Source organism: Danio rerio, chromosome 24 (genome assembly GCF_052040795.2).
Source record: "Danio rerio strain M-AB ecotype USA chromosome 24, GRCz13ab, whole genome shotgun sequence".
Classification (NCBI taxonomy): Eukaryota; Metazoa; Chordata; class Actinopteri; order Cypriniformes; family Danionidae; genus Danio; species Danio rerio.
In genome coordinates, this window is record NC_141044.1 from 21,606,663 (window position 1) to 21,625,000 (window position 18,338).

The 18,338-nt window shown below is 33.6% G+C and overlaps 1 protein-coding gene across 31 annotated transcripts in view; it reads right to left on the minus strand.

Annotated features, from left to right (window-relative positions):
- Positions 1-1,319: 1,319 nt before the first annotated feature.
- Positions 1,320-18,338, minus strand: part of relch (RAB11 binding and LisH domain, coiled-coil and HEAT repeat containing) — a 101,564-nt gene continuing 84,545 nt past the window's right edge. For all 31 annotated transcript variants that reach the window (XM_087308324.1, XM_087308323.1, XM_087308322.1 and 28 more), the window contains 5 exon segments: positions 15,944-16,082; positions 15,657-15,773; positions 10,344-10,432; positions 9,973-10,043; positions 1,320-1,969 (listed from right to left, as the gene is read on the minus strand). In XM_087308324.1, the coding sequence (XP_087164450.1) occupies positions 1,849-1,969; positions 9,973-10,043; positions 10,344-10,432; positions 15,657-15,773; positions 15,944-16,082 (537 nt within the window). In that variant the 3' untranslated portion in view covers positions 1,320-1,848.

Consider the following 18,338-nt stretch of genomic DNA (forward strand, 5'->3'; position numbering starts at 1 on the left):
ACGGTGCTGTTTATCTGATGCAGCCGAGGTGGATATTAAAATACACTCTGACAGGCACGTGGGAACGGTGGGCGGGGAGAACTAGCATTAAAGCCACAGGCAATGAAAACAGCCATTATACATTGTGTTCAAAGCAGAAAATTCCAATATTCTGAAAGGTATAATAAATAATCTGATGGATGTTTTGAGCTGAAACTTCAGACACATTCTGGAGACACAAAACACTTCTCTTAAAAATAGGGTAAAATATTATGTGCCCTTCAAAAAGCACTCTTTTATGCACTTTTAAAAATGTCGTTTTTTTAAAGACATAATGGCATACAGCATTGAAGAAACCATAAATGATGACTGTTTTCATTTTTGGCAAATTATGCCCATAAGAGCTAATTTATTATGATTATTGTGAATAAACAGTTCCCTCTATTTAGACAATGTTCCAGGAACATTTTCTTTTAGGTTCTCTTTGTGTAAAATTTTGGTAGGAATTTTTAGGAAAACAATATATATATATATATATATATATATATATATATATATATATATATATATATATATATATATATATATATATATATATACATACATACATATACACACACACACACACACACACACACACACACACACACACACACACACACACACACACACACACACACACACACACACACACACACACACACACACACACACACACACACACACACACACACACACACACACACACACACACACACACACACACATATATATATATATATATATATATATATATATATATATATATATATATATATATATCTGCTACTTCTTCATACTACTTATTTAAAATAAGCTAAAACAACAATTCTTGAGATTTTTTTGAGGACAACTTAGTTATATTATGTTCAATTCATCTAAATTTAAGTGAACTTAATCAATTTGTTTGATAACATGAATGAATTGTGTGTGGAAACCTGCATTTTTGACAGTGAAGTTAGTTTGCAAAACAAACAATCAAACAAATAATGGATGCTTCCCACACTGTTAAAAAAAAAAAGTTTACAACCTTAAATTTTTAGGGCAACAAACTTGAGAACATTTTTGAGTTTCCATAAACCAAGTCAAGTGCAATAACTGGGTTGAAAGCCGAGTAAACTCAAAAATGTCCTGAAGTTTGGTGCCTTAAAATTTTAAGTTGAGACATTTATTTATTTTTGCAGTGCGGGATTGCTCTTATTCTCCCAAATAATAACCAAGCAGAACCAATATGGTATACTGAAAGGCAAGGTGCTCAACAGGTGAATTTATAGTTCAAAAGAAACAAGCAGAATCAGAGGTACATAAGTACACAAGTGGTCTTTGCTTTTTATTATCTTATGACACGAATTTTCAAATATACATGATATTGGGTACTGTTCTCTCAGTTCACTGTATTTTACAGTTATTTACCATTGGAGCATATCCAAAATTAGAGAAACAAAACCCTGGACAACTTTACACACTTTTAGAAAATATTCTTCAAAGACACAGCAACACATAAAAGACAACGAGACGAGGAAGGAATCATTTCGATTTCATAAAGTTCACATTGTCCCAAAAGAAGAAAGAAAGAACAAAAAAAAGTGTAGTGATGTAAATACGCCTCTGAAATAAAATCTAAATAAAAAAAATGTTGAACACTGAAATATGAGTGCAAATATCTTTGGAGGCTGGAATAAATTTAAGACATAAATATGTTAAAAATACAGACTATTAAATCAACCATGGTCAAAACAAACAAAACAAAAAAAAAAACAGAAAAAAAGGCAGACGACTGAACTTCAAGTAGGAGATCCCAGAAAAATGGAGAAACAGCCCTAGCAGATCTCATTTCTTTCTCTGGAAAACGTTGGCCAGCATGGCACCTGAGGTTGTCAACTGGCCCATCTTACTTAAAAACTTGGTCTTTGCATCTTCACCCACCAGACTCGCAGCAATAGAAATGGACCTAAAGAGGCACAGTGTAACATTCATGGGGTTAAACATCCACTCATCACTTGAAAAAGCACACTAAACCAATAGTCAGACATGATGCTTCTACCTGGTACAAATGAGTCTCTTGAGACCACTCGTGTGTGGATTTTGGCTAAAGCATTTACATCACTTTTTAAAATTACAAACAATTATTGTGACATTTACACTAGTGTGTTTTTATTATAAAATACACATCCACACTTCTCCAGCATCTTTGACCTGCCAAAACGGAGTGTTTTGAAAACTCTGAAGAAGCCGTTTTAGTTTGAAAATGCATCTCAGTATACAATAGATGGGCTAAAACACAGACTTTTGAAAGCAGATGCACTCTAAAAAGTGAACAATCACTCTTTGATTGGTCACTGGGACTATTCTGTATCGTTTCCTGATTTACGATTTACTATTACACAACAGGTAGACTTCAATTATGGAAAGGTCCTCGAGCACAGGGCTTTCTCCTGTTAGGAGGGCAAGAGGGGGGTTAAAGCTCAGGTAGGTCTCGAGAACTCCCCAGCTTGTTATGGTTAATGAGTTAGGAATTGCTATGAGAGATAGCTGGCTAAGAATTCATCTATGATGGCATTTTGAATTAGTCAGTTTTCTGATGTTGCATCTTTGGACATCTTTTGTCTTTGGACAGTTGGAGAAAAACGGGAACCCGGGGAAATCCCACGCAAGCATGGGAGGAACATGCAGACTCCACACAGAAATGCCAACTGGCCTGGTAGGGACTCAAATCAGTGACATTCTTGCTGTGAGGCAGCAGTGCTGACCACTGGGCCACTGTGTCACCCTCTCTGGAAAAATGAAGAGGAGTAGGGGTGGTTGGGATTGATTCTTAAAGGCAAAGATGACTGAAGTGAGAAACTCTGGTTATTTATAGTAAGTTAGAATTCATCTGATTGGCTAATCATGTGTGAGCTGATGCAGGACCAGCTGTGATCAATCATAAGCATGTGATCCTCAGGAAATTAGTTGATAAATTAACCACGCAAAGCGTTTTCATTCTAAAACACAGTGTACATGCACCCTAGGTTAAGTCCACTGGAATAAACTAAAGGAAAATGTACAATGTTTTTTGCTAGCGCACATCAACTGTATTTACATGGCCATCAGTAATCAAATGATTTACCTCAATTTAAATAAGATAATAATGTGATTAAGGTGTTCAAATGAGTTGCTTTTTGAACTGTCCTTTCATGTTCCCGTTTTACAAATTACAGTAGATAGATTGATGAACACCACTACGTCATCATGCTATCCAAAGTTTCCTCTGGAGTTTCATGTCATTTTGCGCATTTCATTTTTTATTTTTTTGACTTTAGCAGCAGTTCTGGCAGCTTCAACATTTCATTCCTGCTCCTGCGACAAAACTCTGAGGTATTGGGTTGTGAGTATGAAGTAAGGACTGGTGGGAGTGTGTTGTTTAAATGGAATTCGATACCGCAAGCTGAATTGAAAGAAAACGTTCCCATTTCCCAGACAGCATAAAAGTATATTTGGTGATCAAGATGGCGGGTGTGATGAATCTCCAGGAATTCACAGTGTGTGTGCACTTGGAGATATGAGTGTCTGTGGTCCTTTACTGACACGGTAGGTGCAGAGAATAGTGTATATATGGAACATGTGGCAAAAAGCAGCAATAATATCCAGCTGCAGGCCCACAGAACCACACACGTTTTAGGCACACACACTCTGGCACACACAATCTAGGCAAACCATATATGGTTATGATGGATGTTAATGTTATTAACGTCTTCTTGGACATTGTCATCGATATATTTTGATATATATGGTTAATAAAGATTGTACACAATAAACAATAGTGTTTACTTTATTTCACAAATATTGCGATCGAGACGGGCGAATGTGGAGGGTTGTTTCCGATCGCCATTCAATATAATAGACTTGTACAGTTTTCTATCAGTCTTCATAGATGATCAGTCATTATTATATGTTTGCTGGCCTTGCTTAAGATCTAAATTGGACAGGTTTAATTTATATAATGGATTCATTTATAATAAAGAAAATAATAGCAAGTTAATATAGGCTATAATACATTTTATATGTGATAAAATCTTTTTACATGTAATAAACGTATAACACTATATTAATATTTTACTCAAGCGATTTAATAGTGTGTATTAGCTTAATTTTCCAATAACTTTTTAATTAATGACTTCCCACATTAAATACTGTAGTAATTAATAGTAAGCAATATATTGTTTTTAAACCAAAATTTTGCAGTAGAAACAAATTAAATATTAATGATTAATAAAAAATATAATAATAAGTAAATATATATATATATATATATATTTACTTATTATTATATTTTTTATTAATAATTATAATATATACTAAACTGTCACAGCTGTTATAATATATATATATATATATATATATATATATATATATATATATATATATATATATATATATATATATATATATATACATACATATACATACATACACACACACACACACAAACATATATATGTAAATATATAATTATAATATATATATATATATATATATATATATATATATATATATATATATATATATATATATTATAACAGCTGTGACAGTTTAGTAAAAGATAGTAGTTTATAATCAGATAATCAGTCAAGATAATCAGTTTAACTATATTATGTATTGTTGAAATGATTAGCTATAGTAATTAATTTTAATGTGACAATATTGTTTGCTTTTTATATTTTACAACAAAGTGATTTTAACCAAGTATGATAATATTAAGATCTGAATTAGTTTATTTCACTTAATCCTAATTAGACAGTCTATTATGTTTTCTTTGTGTATGTGGACACATGAATAAAGTCATAAGTGTCTTTAACCAATTATTTTTATTTACATAATCTGAGTTCAGAAACTGCAGAGATGTTAAAATGATTGTTAAGATATAATGATGACTGAAATGGAAAACAATATTTGTGAAATTCAATAGGTGGCGATAATGCTCATATAGGAGTTAGTTGCTTACCATATATGGTTAGCCTAAATCGTGTGTGCTAGATTATGTGTGCCTGAAATGTGTGTGGTTCTGCAGCTGGATATATCTCAAAAGCAGCAAAATGTGGTGGTAATAGTTTGATTAATGTGTCTGTACTTCACTTTAATAATGCGACTATTCCACATGTGTTAATACCATTTCTGTTTAAAACAATTACGACTTTAGTTGGATTAATTCCATCAAAAGTCTGTTAACATGGTAGACTCTTTATCAGAGTATAGTCTTAATTCTATTAAAATCGGAGTATTGGTGTTCATATAATCATACTCATTGTTAGATGTTTTTTATTCCTTAATCATGATCTAATCATTTGCTACCGCTCTAGTCAGGTCAATACAACCATCAGTTTGCAGTAAGTGAAAGATAGGTGTGGAGCACAAAAATAAAACCTCGCCCCCTGCTCAATATTCTGTTTTAGTTGTAAATATCATTGTAAATATCATCATATTGCATGATTAATTGAAAAAAAAGACTGCAATCTCAATTCGACTACCCAAACGATCTTAAATCAGCATCTCTACCATTCAGATAATTATATTTTCAAGTTCAGCAGAAGCATAAAGGCAGTCGTACAAGTGTTGAAAGTGTCACATACTGCATTTATAAAGTATAATTCACTCACATATCTGTCTTAATGTAATGATGTATTCGCGAGTGCGAAATCACACGTGAGTGAAGACTTCTATATTTTCTGATTTATAATCTGATATTATCTACCATGTTTTTTTTTTGTATTATCTAGGTTTTATAAGCTGACAAATTTGATAAAAAGTAAATAAATGAAACCTTTTTTTAACATAAAACGTTTCTCTCTAAAACCTGCTCCTCCTAAACACTCATGCTTAAATGTCACCCGCCCAGCTAATTAAATCTAAAAAGATCCTGGACGAGTCATGGCAGAAAAAAAACACAGCATTTGACAGGGGCAGATGCAGCTGATGTATCATGAAATGCAGTGGCAGTTGCAATGATAGACTTCAGTCCAGTTTTAAAGTTTGAACGTTTATAAATATCTCACAGAGGCCTGGACACAAAACCACTGCAAGTGCTGCTCAGATACTGAATGTCAAATTAAGACAAGCTCTGTTTACGATCAGGCCACATCTTTGGGTTGAATGTCTTAAAGAGTGCCACACATGTTAACAAGATGGATGCTCTTCATTTTGGAAACCCACATTTAAGAGAGATCTTAGCAAGCAAAAATCACTTCTTGGCTGCATCTATATTCATTCAACTCCTAAAAACTTAGGCAAAAAAAATTAAAAAAATCAGCCTCCTGCATATGTTTCTACCTTCAGATAAAAATGTCAAAAAGTCATGAGCTAAATATGTATAGAAGCATGCTAGTTCTACTGCAGATTGCTGGGGAACTACAAATTGGCCACCAAATGGACTACAAATCTTGTCATGCACCTCACACACACCTGTTCCAGTTTTAAGAGATTTACCTGAACCGGGGCTGCACAATAAATCGTTTCAGCATTGATATTGCAATGTGCGCATCCGCAATAGTCACATTGCAAACATATGAAATATCGAGTCTGAATTAAAGTTTAGCAGAAGCTACAGAATTGTATTTAATAATAATTATTTCTTCGGAGGGTTAAAACAACATTTCTACGTCTCTAAGAATTTTTAGGTATTTGTAATGAAAACAAGACCAAAAAAAGTATTATATTGTGGTTATTTAATTTCTGTACCTGAATGCTGTTAGACTCTCCAGAAAACTATCAAATAGTGCTATTCATCTTGTGAAATGATATCAGTATCATCAGATTTTTCCAATATCGTGCAGCCCTAATCTTAACCATGAGTTCAAACATGCTAACATGCCAGTTCGTGTCAGCCATGTTAAGAATAGCTAGAAACAGCAACACTCTATCCATGTGCTAAAACATGCTATCACCATGAAAATATTAAATACTAGCATTAAAAATACACAAGCAACATGGTAATTATTATCCAAATACTATAAAACATGTTAGAAACATACTAGTTGATGTTGAACGTTAACATCCGAACGAAGAGTAAAACATGCTAGCAACATGCCAGTTCATGCTACTCAAATGAAAAAAAAAAAAAATGTAGAAATATGCAAGTTAAACGTTATTATTATGGTGTTAAAAATATGTTAGCAACATGATAAATTATTTAAGCATATTATAAAAACACTTATCACATATGTAAAACACTAGCTTTAAAACACATGCTTTAACACGGTTAGCAATACAGTTAACATGCTTTAAATGCCGCAAGCATGATGCTGATAGTAAATTACTAGCATGTTTTACAGAAATACTAAAAACATGCTATCAATAGGCAATTTATGCTATAACAAACTATCAATATGGTACAAAAAATGATGTGTTAAATGCAAACCAAAATGTTAACCATGCTAACCACAAGCTAAATAATGTTAACATAATGTCAAAACTTCAATTCAAACATGCTAGCTTTTACATTCAACCTAAAGCTTTTAGAAGTACTAAGATGTTGCAAAAATGATAAAACATGCTAACAATGTGTTAGAACATGTTTCTATTATACTAGCAAAAAAAAAAAAACAATGGCTAAACATGCTAGCGTGTTAGAAACATTTTAAAATGTAAACAATTTGCTAAAACTTGTAAGTTACTTTCAAAAATGTATACAACAAGCTAACAACATGCTAAACATGTGAAAACACGTCAGTAACATTATATTAACAAGCTAAAACATGCTAAAACATACTAGCAATGTAAAAGTACAAACTTTTTATTGTACAAAAAATACCTGCTTCAATTGAATGCACAAGTATTAGACTTTAAAAACATTTAAAAACAACATGCTAAAAATGTTATAAAACGTGTTTTACCTTGTTAATAGAATGCACCTGGCATGTTTTATCACATTTTAGCATGTTGTTAGCATGTTCTATACATTTCTACAAGCAACCTGCAAGTTTTAGCAGATTTCTAACATTTTATAATGTTTCTAACACATTGCTGGCATATTTTAGCCATTGCTTTTGTTTTTTGTTTTATATTACAAACATATTTTAACACATTGCTCGTATGTTTTATCACTGTTGTAATGTTTTCAGTACTTTTAAAAGCATCACTTTTTAATGGAAGTTAACAAACTAAACACGTTACTAAGATGCTAAAACATGCTAGCAATGTGAAGGAACATGCTAGTAACGTATTAGCAACATTAATAAAGTGAAGAAACATGCTAGCAATGTGTTGGATGCATGAAAAAAAAATTAGCAATGTAAAAAAACATGCAATTTACTGTCTAATATGTTAAAAACACGTGAAACATGCTAGCATGCTAACCACTACCTAAATAATGCTAACAAAATGCAAAAAAAAAAAAAAAGCAATTCACCATGCTAGAATTCACATTCAACCTCAACTTTTTAAAGGTACTTCATAATAAACTACTTCAAACTTTTTATCAAACAAAAATACCTGCCTCAATTGAACGCACAAGTATTTGACTTTCAAAAATGCTAACAACATGCTAAAATAGAATACAACATATCAGGACATTATATTTACAAGCTAAAACACATGACTGAGATGCTAAAAATGCTATCAATGTAAAAGTACATGCTAGCAATGTACTATATAAGCAGAATTTAAAAAGCTACAGCGATGTGATGAAAAATGCTAGCAATATGTTAGAACATGTTTATATTAGCAACAAAAATCAAAAGCAATGGCTAAAACATACAAGCAATGTGTTAGAAACATTATAAAATGCTACCAATCTGTTAAAACTTGCAAGTTCCTTCAAAAAAATGTATTCAGCATGCTAACAACTTGCTAAAAATGTGATACAACATGTCAGTAACATTCCATTAACAAGCTAAAACATGTCACTAAGATGCTAAACATGCTATCAATGTAAAATAACATGCTAGCATTGTACTGTATTAACAACATTAAAAAGCTACTGCAATGTGATGAAACACGCTAGTATTGTGTTAGAACATGTTTATATTAGCAAAAAAATCAATGGCTAAAACATGCTAGCAATGTGTTAGAAACATTATAAAATGTTAACAATCAGTAGTCAAAACATTTTATTAATAAGCTAAAACATGTTACTAAAATGTTAAAACATGCTAGCCATGTGAAAGAACATGCTGGTAACGCATTCGCAACATTAAAAAGTGATTGAAACATGCTAGCAATGTGTTGGATACATGAGAATACAGCAATTTGATAGAACGTGCAAGTTACTGTCTAAAAGATTAACAACATGTGAAATATGCTAGCATGTTTACCACAGGCTAAAAAATGCTAACAAAATGCAAAAAAAAAATGCAATTCAAACATGCTAGAATATACATTCAACCCAAAGCTTTTAAAAGTACTGCTTATTAAACTTCTTTAAACTTTTTACATTTACATTTAGTCATTTAGCAGACGCTTTATGGTACTAAAATGCCTGCCTCAAATAAATGCACAAGTCTTTGATCATTTTCTAATTAAAAATCCATTAAATATGTCTGAGGAAACAGCATTGGAAGCTGAAAAGCAAAAGATGCACACAGTGGTGCACAGTATGAATAGAGTGTGTTTGCAATAATCATGTGGTTAAACAAGTGGCCTGCAATGCATGATGGGAACCATCAAGCGAGTGGAGTAACTGAGTCAAACTCAAGCTAAACTCAAACAGAGGAAATTAACATGCAGAAAAGCTTATACGGCTGACTGGGTGCACTCGACAAATGTTGTTAAAATTAGTTTATTTTTACTCCGCTACTGAATGAGCACTTGTTCGCTTGTTTTTTTTTGTGGCCAAGGATTATTTAAACTGAAACAGGAGAAGAAGACACTACATTCAGCCAATTTTCCCCTTGTGTGTCAAGATTTGTGGCTGCCTTTACAGTAAATAAGAAAACAAAACATTGCGAGTAGACTGTGAATAAACAGAGTGTGTCTCCTCACCCTTGTGCCTCTCCAATGCCTTTATTCTCCACCTTTATTTCACACTCCTTTATCATGGAGCTGAGAATAACCTGGAGGACAAACGGGAAAAGGAGGAGATTATTCTTAGAGCGCTGCTGGGAAGTCTGAAATACCCGAGACACACGCACATCAGCTGCACATTACTAGACAAAGGAAATTAAATAAATAGAAATTGGGTTACATGACATGCAGAGTGAAAAAACGTTTAGACGACAAGAGTAGGAAGATTTGCACCGTCTGTTTATGATTAAGAATTATGGGTGGCTGCTGTTGTAATGACATGTAGACATGAGAAGGAAACAGTTTAGCAAACTTTTTTTTTTTTTTTTTTTAAAACGTTGATTTAATACCTCATGCTCTGGAGAGAGCTGCTCCATATCAGTCCTCAAACACCTCAGTCCAGGCAGGAAATGATTCACCATGAGTTCTTCTGAAATAACTGAAGCCTTGGAGTTAAGAAAAGACAATGGCAAATGTGCATGTAAAATATGCACGTGTCTACAGATTCAGTCATAGTTTAGCATGCATAGATGAACATTTTTGCTCATTTGTCAAATAATAAGATTAGCAATTTGTTAGAAACATAAAATGAAAACGATTTGCTAAAAGTTACTTTCTAAAATGTTAACATGGTAAAATGTGATAAAACATGTCAGTAGGATTCAATCAACAAGCTAAAACGTAGTACTAATATGCTAAAACATGCTAGCAATGTGAAATAACATGCTGGTAACATATTAGCAACATTAAAAAGCTATAGCAATGCGATGAAACATGCTAGCAATGTGAAATAACATGCTAGTAACATATTACCAACATTAAAAAGCTATAACAATGTGATGAAACATGCTAACAATGTAAAATAACATGCTAATAACATAGTACCAACATTAAAAAGCTATAGCAACATGTGAAACATGCTAGCAATGTGAAATAACATGCAAGTAACATATTAGCAACATCAAAAGGCTAAAGCAATGCGATGAAACATGCTAGCAATGTGAAATAACATGCTAGTAACATATTACCAACATTAAAAAGCTATAGCAACATGTGATACATGCTATAGCTGTAGGTTAAGAACATGATATTAAGCTAATCTGTCATTCTAAACCTCTGACTATTGGTCTCTACAATAAAAAATCCTAATGTAGGCCTATGTAATTTTAAGAGTCACTGTGGTAAATTTAGCTAAATCACTGCACTAAAACCACAAATAATAATAAAAACAATTAACAGAACACACAGTTATCAGCATCCCCTTAAGAGTTTGTGATTGGTGCAGCCCTTATAACCAAAACCACGAGCACCACAATACTTACTATAAACCAAACTGTGCACTGTTAAACCCCCAAGAACTACACATAATGACTTGCACTTCTTCAATGAATACACACCAATATACAGTCCACCACCTCATATTGATCATGTTGCAAAACCTCAAAACACAGACAGGACACAAGGTTTTAAAAAACTGCCTGGGGGGCAAGCCACTACTACAGGGGGGTCTCGACGAAAATAAAGCCAAACCGAGAAGCAAGACGGAGAAGCAAAAGACAAAAGAGCATCTGCAAAGACATGAATGCTGGGAATCCTGACCAAAGGGCAGGGCTCGGCTCTCTCTGCTCAAACGAACAACATCATAGAGCTTTTAACGACAAATTCTGCCATCCACCCTGCAATTTAGAGTACAAAAATGGCTGAGGTTTATTTTCTTTCTTTCCCAGCCAGCGGGATATGCAAACATTTTCGCAATGTTCAGAAGAAAAGAAAGAGGGGGAAAATGAGAGTGAAAATGCAACTCCAGCTACGAAGACTCGTGTCCAGCTCAAATACTTGACCATCGCTCAAAAACTCAACACACTGAGAGCAAGTGGCCACACAGATTGTGTTTTCAGTATCTGTTATTAAGTTGAAACTGGAGGTCAAACTGTGGTTGTATTGTGCAAGCTGCCATATGCCACAAAATCAGTAGAGAAACCAGTGAAAGATGGTTTCTGCTTCCAAACTGAGGTGTACGGTCCATTTCCAAAGGCTAACTGTTTTCAATTTGCAATCAAATTATTCCCTCCTAAAGGAAAATCAAGTGGAATTTTTTGTAAAAAGCAAAACCTTAGGGGTTACTAAGGCTCTCAAACCTAATAAAAAGTTGATTGATTGGTAAAAATAGGCATCAAATGGTCAGTCCAGTGATTGTTTATTGACTGCCTGATGTCCTGTATAGTGTTCTCCAAAATAGCAAGAGCTTGGCAAATTGTACAAAGACGTAAAGCAATGTTTAAGAGCCCTGTTGCAAGACATTTTTATGAATGCAACCATAAAATGTAAACCTTTTTCTATCTGTGAACTGAAAAGACTGAACAGAATTGGAGGTATGGCAACCAAGGGCCAACTCGCAGTATGCTAGCCGAATCGTGCCCAGGCCCATTTCCCGGATCGTTTGAGTGCTCTGAATCGGGCTCAGGCACGGTTCACTTAGCCGGCCCTGGCCTGGTTGGACGAGGTGTGCCAGAGCACGGTTCACTTGGGCTTTGGTGCGGTACGCTTGTAGTGTGAGTGCAAACTGCGCCTGAGCCCGAAACTGAAAGCAAGACATGACTTTTAAGGAACTGTTTCATTGGATTAATTAATCATTCTTACTGTTTAATGAACGCAAACCGTCATAGTTTATTATAGACGCAAACCCCTCGCTGCACGACAGCTGTGCCTTCAGCAAACCTCCTAATTCCTGCAGCATGAGGACTTTATGACTGTTTATGAGCGTCAAAAGTGGCTGATCTGTTCGGGAAAATATTTGACTGCATGTCACTGCATATCAAATGACTTAAATGGTATAACTGAAGAAATCTCCACTGTACTGAGCAAAAACTCTTACTGAACAGTGCATCATTGATGACGTAAGTGTGCCCAGGCCTGAATGTAATGTGAGTGCGGGCAGTCGGGGGAGACAGGAGGGGGGGACGAGCATGCTTTGACCCGGTTTAAGGCAACTGTACATAGTGTGAGTACGCCCTAAGATGCTAAAACATGCTGGCGATGTAAAAGAACATCCTAGTAACATTAGCAACATAAAACAAAACTATAGCAATTGAGATAAAACATGCTAGCAATGTGTTAAAGACATAAAATCCTAACAATATCAGCTAAAATGTGCTTAAAATGTCAGTAACATTCTATTAACAGGCTAAAACGTTACTAAGATGCTAAAACGTGTTGGCAATGTAAAACAGAATAAAAGACTGAACAGAATTGGAGGAGTGGGGACATTGATTATTTTAGGGGAAAAAAATTTATTGAAAAATTGGTATGGTATATGAATATTTTCCATTAAATAAAACTTTTCTTTTTTTTTGTGATTTTGTTTGACAGGCTTTTTGACTTTCTTTTGAAATGTTTTTAAATCTGTTGTTTAAATTTGTTTTGTTTGTTTATGTGTTGATTTGATGTGGATTCATGTCAATGGGGTATCTGCACACAGACTTTTAATTTTCAGTCCGCCAGCCCAATCGCTTCCAATGCCGTTTCAAAATCACCATGTTTAAGATCTGAATACTTTACAAATCAGTTATCTTCATTGCCTGATAGGTATACAATATACAGTGGGCCTCAGACAGGCACTGCAATAAACTCAATTTGACCTTACCATGTCTATAAATTATATGGAAATTTATTTTACTCCAGTATTTTCAATGTGCGAGTTTCTGTGCTAGCTTGCTCCCCCTGATGGCGCTATCGCTCATCTTGTTATAAGCTTTTGCATTCGTCTTTCATCTCGTTTTACGCTTTAACAACTAAATGAGTGATTAAGCCTATTTAACTGATTATGTTAATTACATTACAACATCAAGGCTGTAAAAAGAACCTTATGAAATTAAAAATAGTAACTTTAACCTTTCACTGAAAGTTTACCGTTGGCTGGAAAACACTAGCTGTGCATATAGGGTTGTCACGATACTGGAATTCGGTACCAATCGGTACCAAAAAAAAAAAGGTCAATTTCTCGCTGACATTTGTGCGCTACTGAGCATATTCTTAAACAGCTCTGATTTGCCATTGTAGTCACATGCTCAACAGAAATGACTGTGATTGGCTGTGAAGGTCATCAGTTTATCAAACTCACTACTGTTTACTGAGTGTAACCACAGATACAGGGACATTAGAGTGTTTTAAAGTCACATCGATCAAGTGGTTTGTCTATAAGCTGACATACAAGCAATCCGCTGATGATTCGCAGCTTTAAAACGCTCCAGTGTCCCTGTATCTGTGGTTACACAGTAAACAATGGTGAGTGTGGTGAACTGATGAGCTTCACAGCCAATCACAGTCATTTCTGTTGAGCACATGAACACAATGGCAACATAGTCGCTGTTTAAGTAGTTGGTTCCTGCTGACAGATTGTACTGATGACTTGAGTCTGGTTTTTTAGCTGTAATAAAATGTTTTAAGATGGAGATGTCCATTTAAAGCCTTTGAAATGTTTGTATGTGGCGTTTTTTGCGACCTGAGAAATGCTTGTATGCTAAAACACGCTGGCAATGTGTAAGAACATGTTAGTAACATTAGCAACATTACAAAGCTATAGAAATGTGAGGAAACCTGCTAGCAATGTGTTAGAGAAATAACATATAATAAACAAACAATGTGCTTACAATATCTGCTAAAAATGTGCTAAGACATGTCAGTTACATTCTATTAACAAGATAAAACATGTTACTAAGATGCTAAAACATGTTGACAATATAAAAATAACATCCTAATAACATTGGCAACATAAAAAAAAAAAGGTATAGCAATGTGATAAAACAAGCTAGCAATGTGTCAGAAACATAATACAATGTTAGCAATGTAATAACGTGCAAGTTTCTTTCCAAATAGTTAACAAAACATAAAACATGCTAGCAGTAGGTTAGAATGTGATATTAAGCAAATCCGTCATGCTAAAACTATTTGTTACGAGTGTACTGTACTATTGTGTGTTTATATGTTTCTGTGGTGTTGCTCATTATGGTGTACAAAACAAAACTAAAAAGGTAACAACACAATACAACAATCATTAGATATACGCATTATAAATCATACTAAAACAACGTAAAACAATATCTGTTAAAATGTGCTAAAAACATGTCAGTAACATTCTATCAACAAGCTAAAACACATTGCTAAGATGCTAAAACATGCTGGCAATGTAAAAGAACATGCTAATAACATCAGAAACATTTAAAAAAGCTATAGAAATTCGATAAAACATGCAAGCAATGTGTCAGAGACATAAAATCCTAACAATGTGCTAAAAATATCTGCTAATATATATCAGTTACATTCTATTAACAAGCTAAAACATGTTAGTAAGACGCTAAAACATGCTGACAATGTAAAATAACATGCTAGTAACATTAAAAAAGCCATAGAAAAGTAATCAAACAAGCTAGAGTGTGTCAAACAGCTCGTTGGAATATTGTCACGTGTGTGTTGTCACAAAAATATATAAGTATTTACCAACAGCACAATTTTTTTGCGACTGGATTTAACAGCAAAGTGGACTAGGCATTATGCTAATACTAAACACCATGCTACATTATCTGAGACAAACTGAAAGGCGATTAACACTCAAAAGTACTTCTACACTGCATGAAAAACACTGCAGAACTGACGATGAAGGATACAACAGCAGGATAAAGCGCTGTAGGCCTCGAAGAGTTGAGTGGCAATGTCAATTCTTTTACTCTCAACCGTCTGCTGGTTGTTGCACAGAGCCAGTTTGTGCAAATGAGGAAGAACAACTGTGGATAAAAACAGACAGAGGACAGAACATGAAAAAAAAAAAACAACAGGGCAAAACATCCACTGAAGCATGACATTACAACACGCTATTGTGTTTTTCTTCATGCAGTCAGTGAAAAGCTTCTTTGCATAAGCTTGCGTTTGGTTGCTGCTGAATATTTGTGCTTACATTCATCTCTGAAGCGGGGCTCTGCGTTGGGTCCTACTCTTCCAAATGTCTTGATAATTTCCATGTGCAAAGAATGCTGGTCCTGATACTGGGGGTCTTCCAGAAAAGAGGCCAGCTGCATTTTCACTCTTTCTAGCAGCTACAAAACACAGTAAAAACACAGAATAACCTATTAAACAACAACACAAACAAAAAAATTGTGTTCCTGACATCACTCTAAGCAAATTTATTTGTTTTCATTATGAGGATGACTTGCGCACAAAAGGTCAACCACGCAGTTATGATGACTGTTTAAGGGCACTGATGTCTACAGTTTTTGAATTAAATTTGAATTGATAATTCAAGCCCAGAAGCCCAAATTTAATTTTATTGCTAATGTATACATTTTTTAGATAATTTAGATTTATATTATGGTTTATATATATATATATATATATATATATATATATATATATATATATATATATATATATATATATATGTTAAAGTCAGAATAATTATTCCCCCTTTATTATAGCCCCCTATTTATTTTTCCCCCAATCTCTGTTTAACTGAGAGAAGATTTTTTTCAACATTTCTAAACATAATAGTTTTAATAACTCATTTCTATTCACTGATTTATTTGATCTTTGTCATGACGACAGTAAATAATATTTGACTAGATATTTTTCAAGACACATCTACACAGCTTAAAGTGACATTTAAAGGCTTAACTAGGTTAATTAGGGTAACTAGGCAGGTTAGGGTAATTAGGCAAGTTATTGTATAATCATGGTTTGTTCTGCAGACAGTCGAAAAAAAAATTGCTTAAAGGGGCTAATAATTTTGACCTTAAAATGTTTTTATTTTTATTTTTAAATCTGCTTTTATTCGAGCTGAAATAAAACAAATAGGACTTTCTAGAAGACAAAAATATTATCAGACATACAGTGAAGATTTCCTTGCTCTGTTAAACATGATTTGAGAAATATTTTTAAAAAATAAATAAAAAGGAGGCTAATAATTCTGACTTCAACTGTTTATATATTTTAAATATCTCAATTAATATTTATTTGATGTATTTTAAATTATAATAATTTACTTGTTAATTCAAGCCAAGAAGACCCAAATGAATTTATTGCTAATGTATACAGTTTTTTTTTTAAAGTGCTAATTAATATTATGGTTTTTATATCTATTTTTCTTGTAAAAAAAACTAAACAAAAAAAATCAATTAATATTTTTAATGCATTTTAAAATGTAATTATTTAGTAGTTAATTCAAGCCCAGGAGCCCTCATTTTATTTAATACTAGAAAATTTTTATAAAACACCTATAAAAATATTATAAAACAAATACATAATAGGCTTGCCACGATAGACGGTGTTGACGGAGATACCGGTTTTAAGACGCAACACCGGTGACATCACGTTTCCACCGTGACACCTTCCCCACATTTGTTTTTTTATTTGTTGTTTTTTTATTAAATATTTATTTGAATTAAATGGAAAATATAATTCGTAATAATTTACATAAGACGAGAGCATGCGGGGCAACTGCAGTAAGCACTTTTTCCGAAGTTCAGCTCTTTTTTTGCACTTTATTATGCGTTTAATTTTTTTTAAATATTTTTAAAATAAAAAAATGAATAGGCCTACAAGAGTGTAATCGTCTTTTATCCGTGTAAGCGTCTTTTATCACTGAGGCCGCTCTCTTTAAAAACCCAAAGTTGCTTTGTCTGTCTTGAAATATTTCGGCTTTTAATAAATGAAAAGTTAATTTAGGTGAGCCAATAATAAAAATTGCTATAAATTAACTGTGAAGTGCGGCTACACATCGAATATGAGGTCTAATCTCATCTCTCTCTGGCTGTCATTCAGACATCGAGATGCCACACAGGTCAAGTCGCAAAACTGAGGCTGGTGCAGCTGACAGGTAGAATAGCCGAAGCCTTTGCGAAATCTGTCAAAGTACAGCACTGAAATTAATAGGCACAAATGTCCTTGAGCCAAAAAGTCTATCTTTATCTGTCACAACGCAATTGGAGCCAGTGTTATGTAGGAGTTGTGTAGCCTATTAATAATATTAATTCTAATAAAATGAAAACCAAAATAAAATAAACGTTTGATAAAAATATACATAAACGAAAAAAACTCAAAAGGGTGGCTAGTTTGTATTAATGTGTCTTAATATTAATAAAAATATGCTCAGTCTATTTAAGATTAACGATTATATACTGCGCACCACGTTACTGAACTCTAATATCTCAGAGGGAGATTATATTAATCGATAGACAACATTAACTTAAGAGAATTTAAAAATAAAAGGTATTTTAAAAAAGGAACAACACTCAAATCGGCAACAAATAAAACATCTTGCCAGGGTATGCTGTGTGTATTCCGCCACTAACATACGA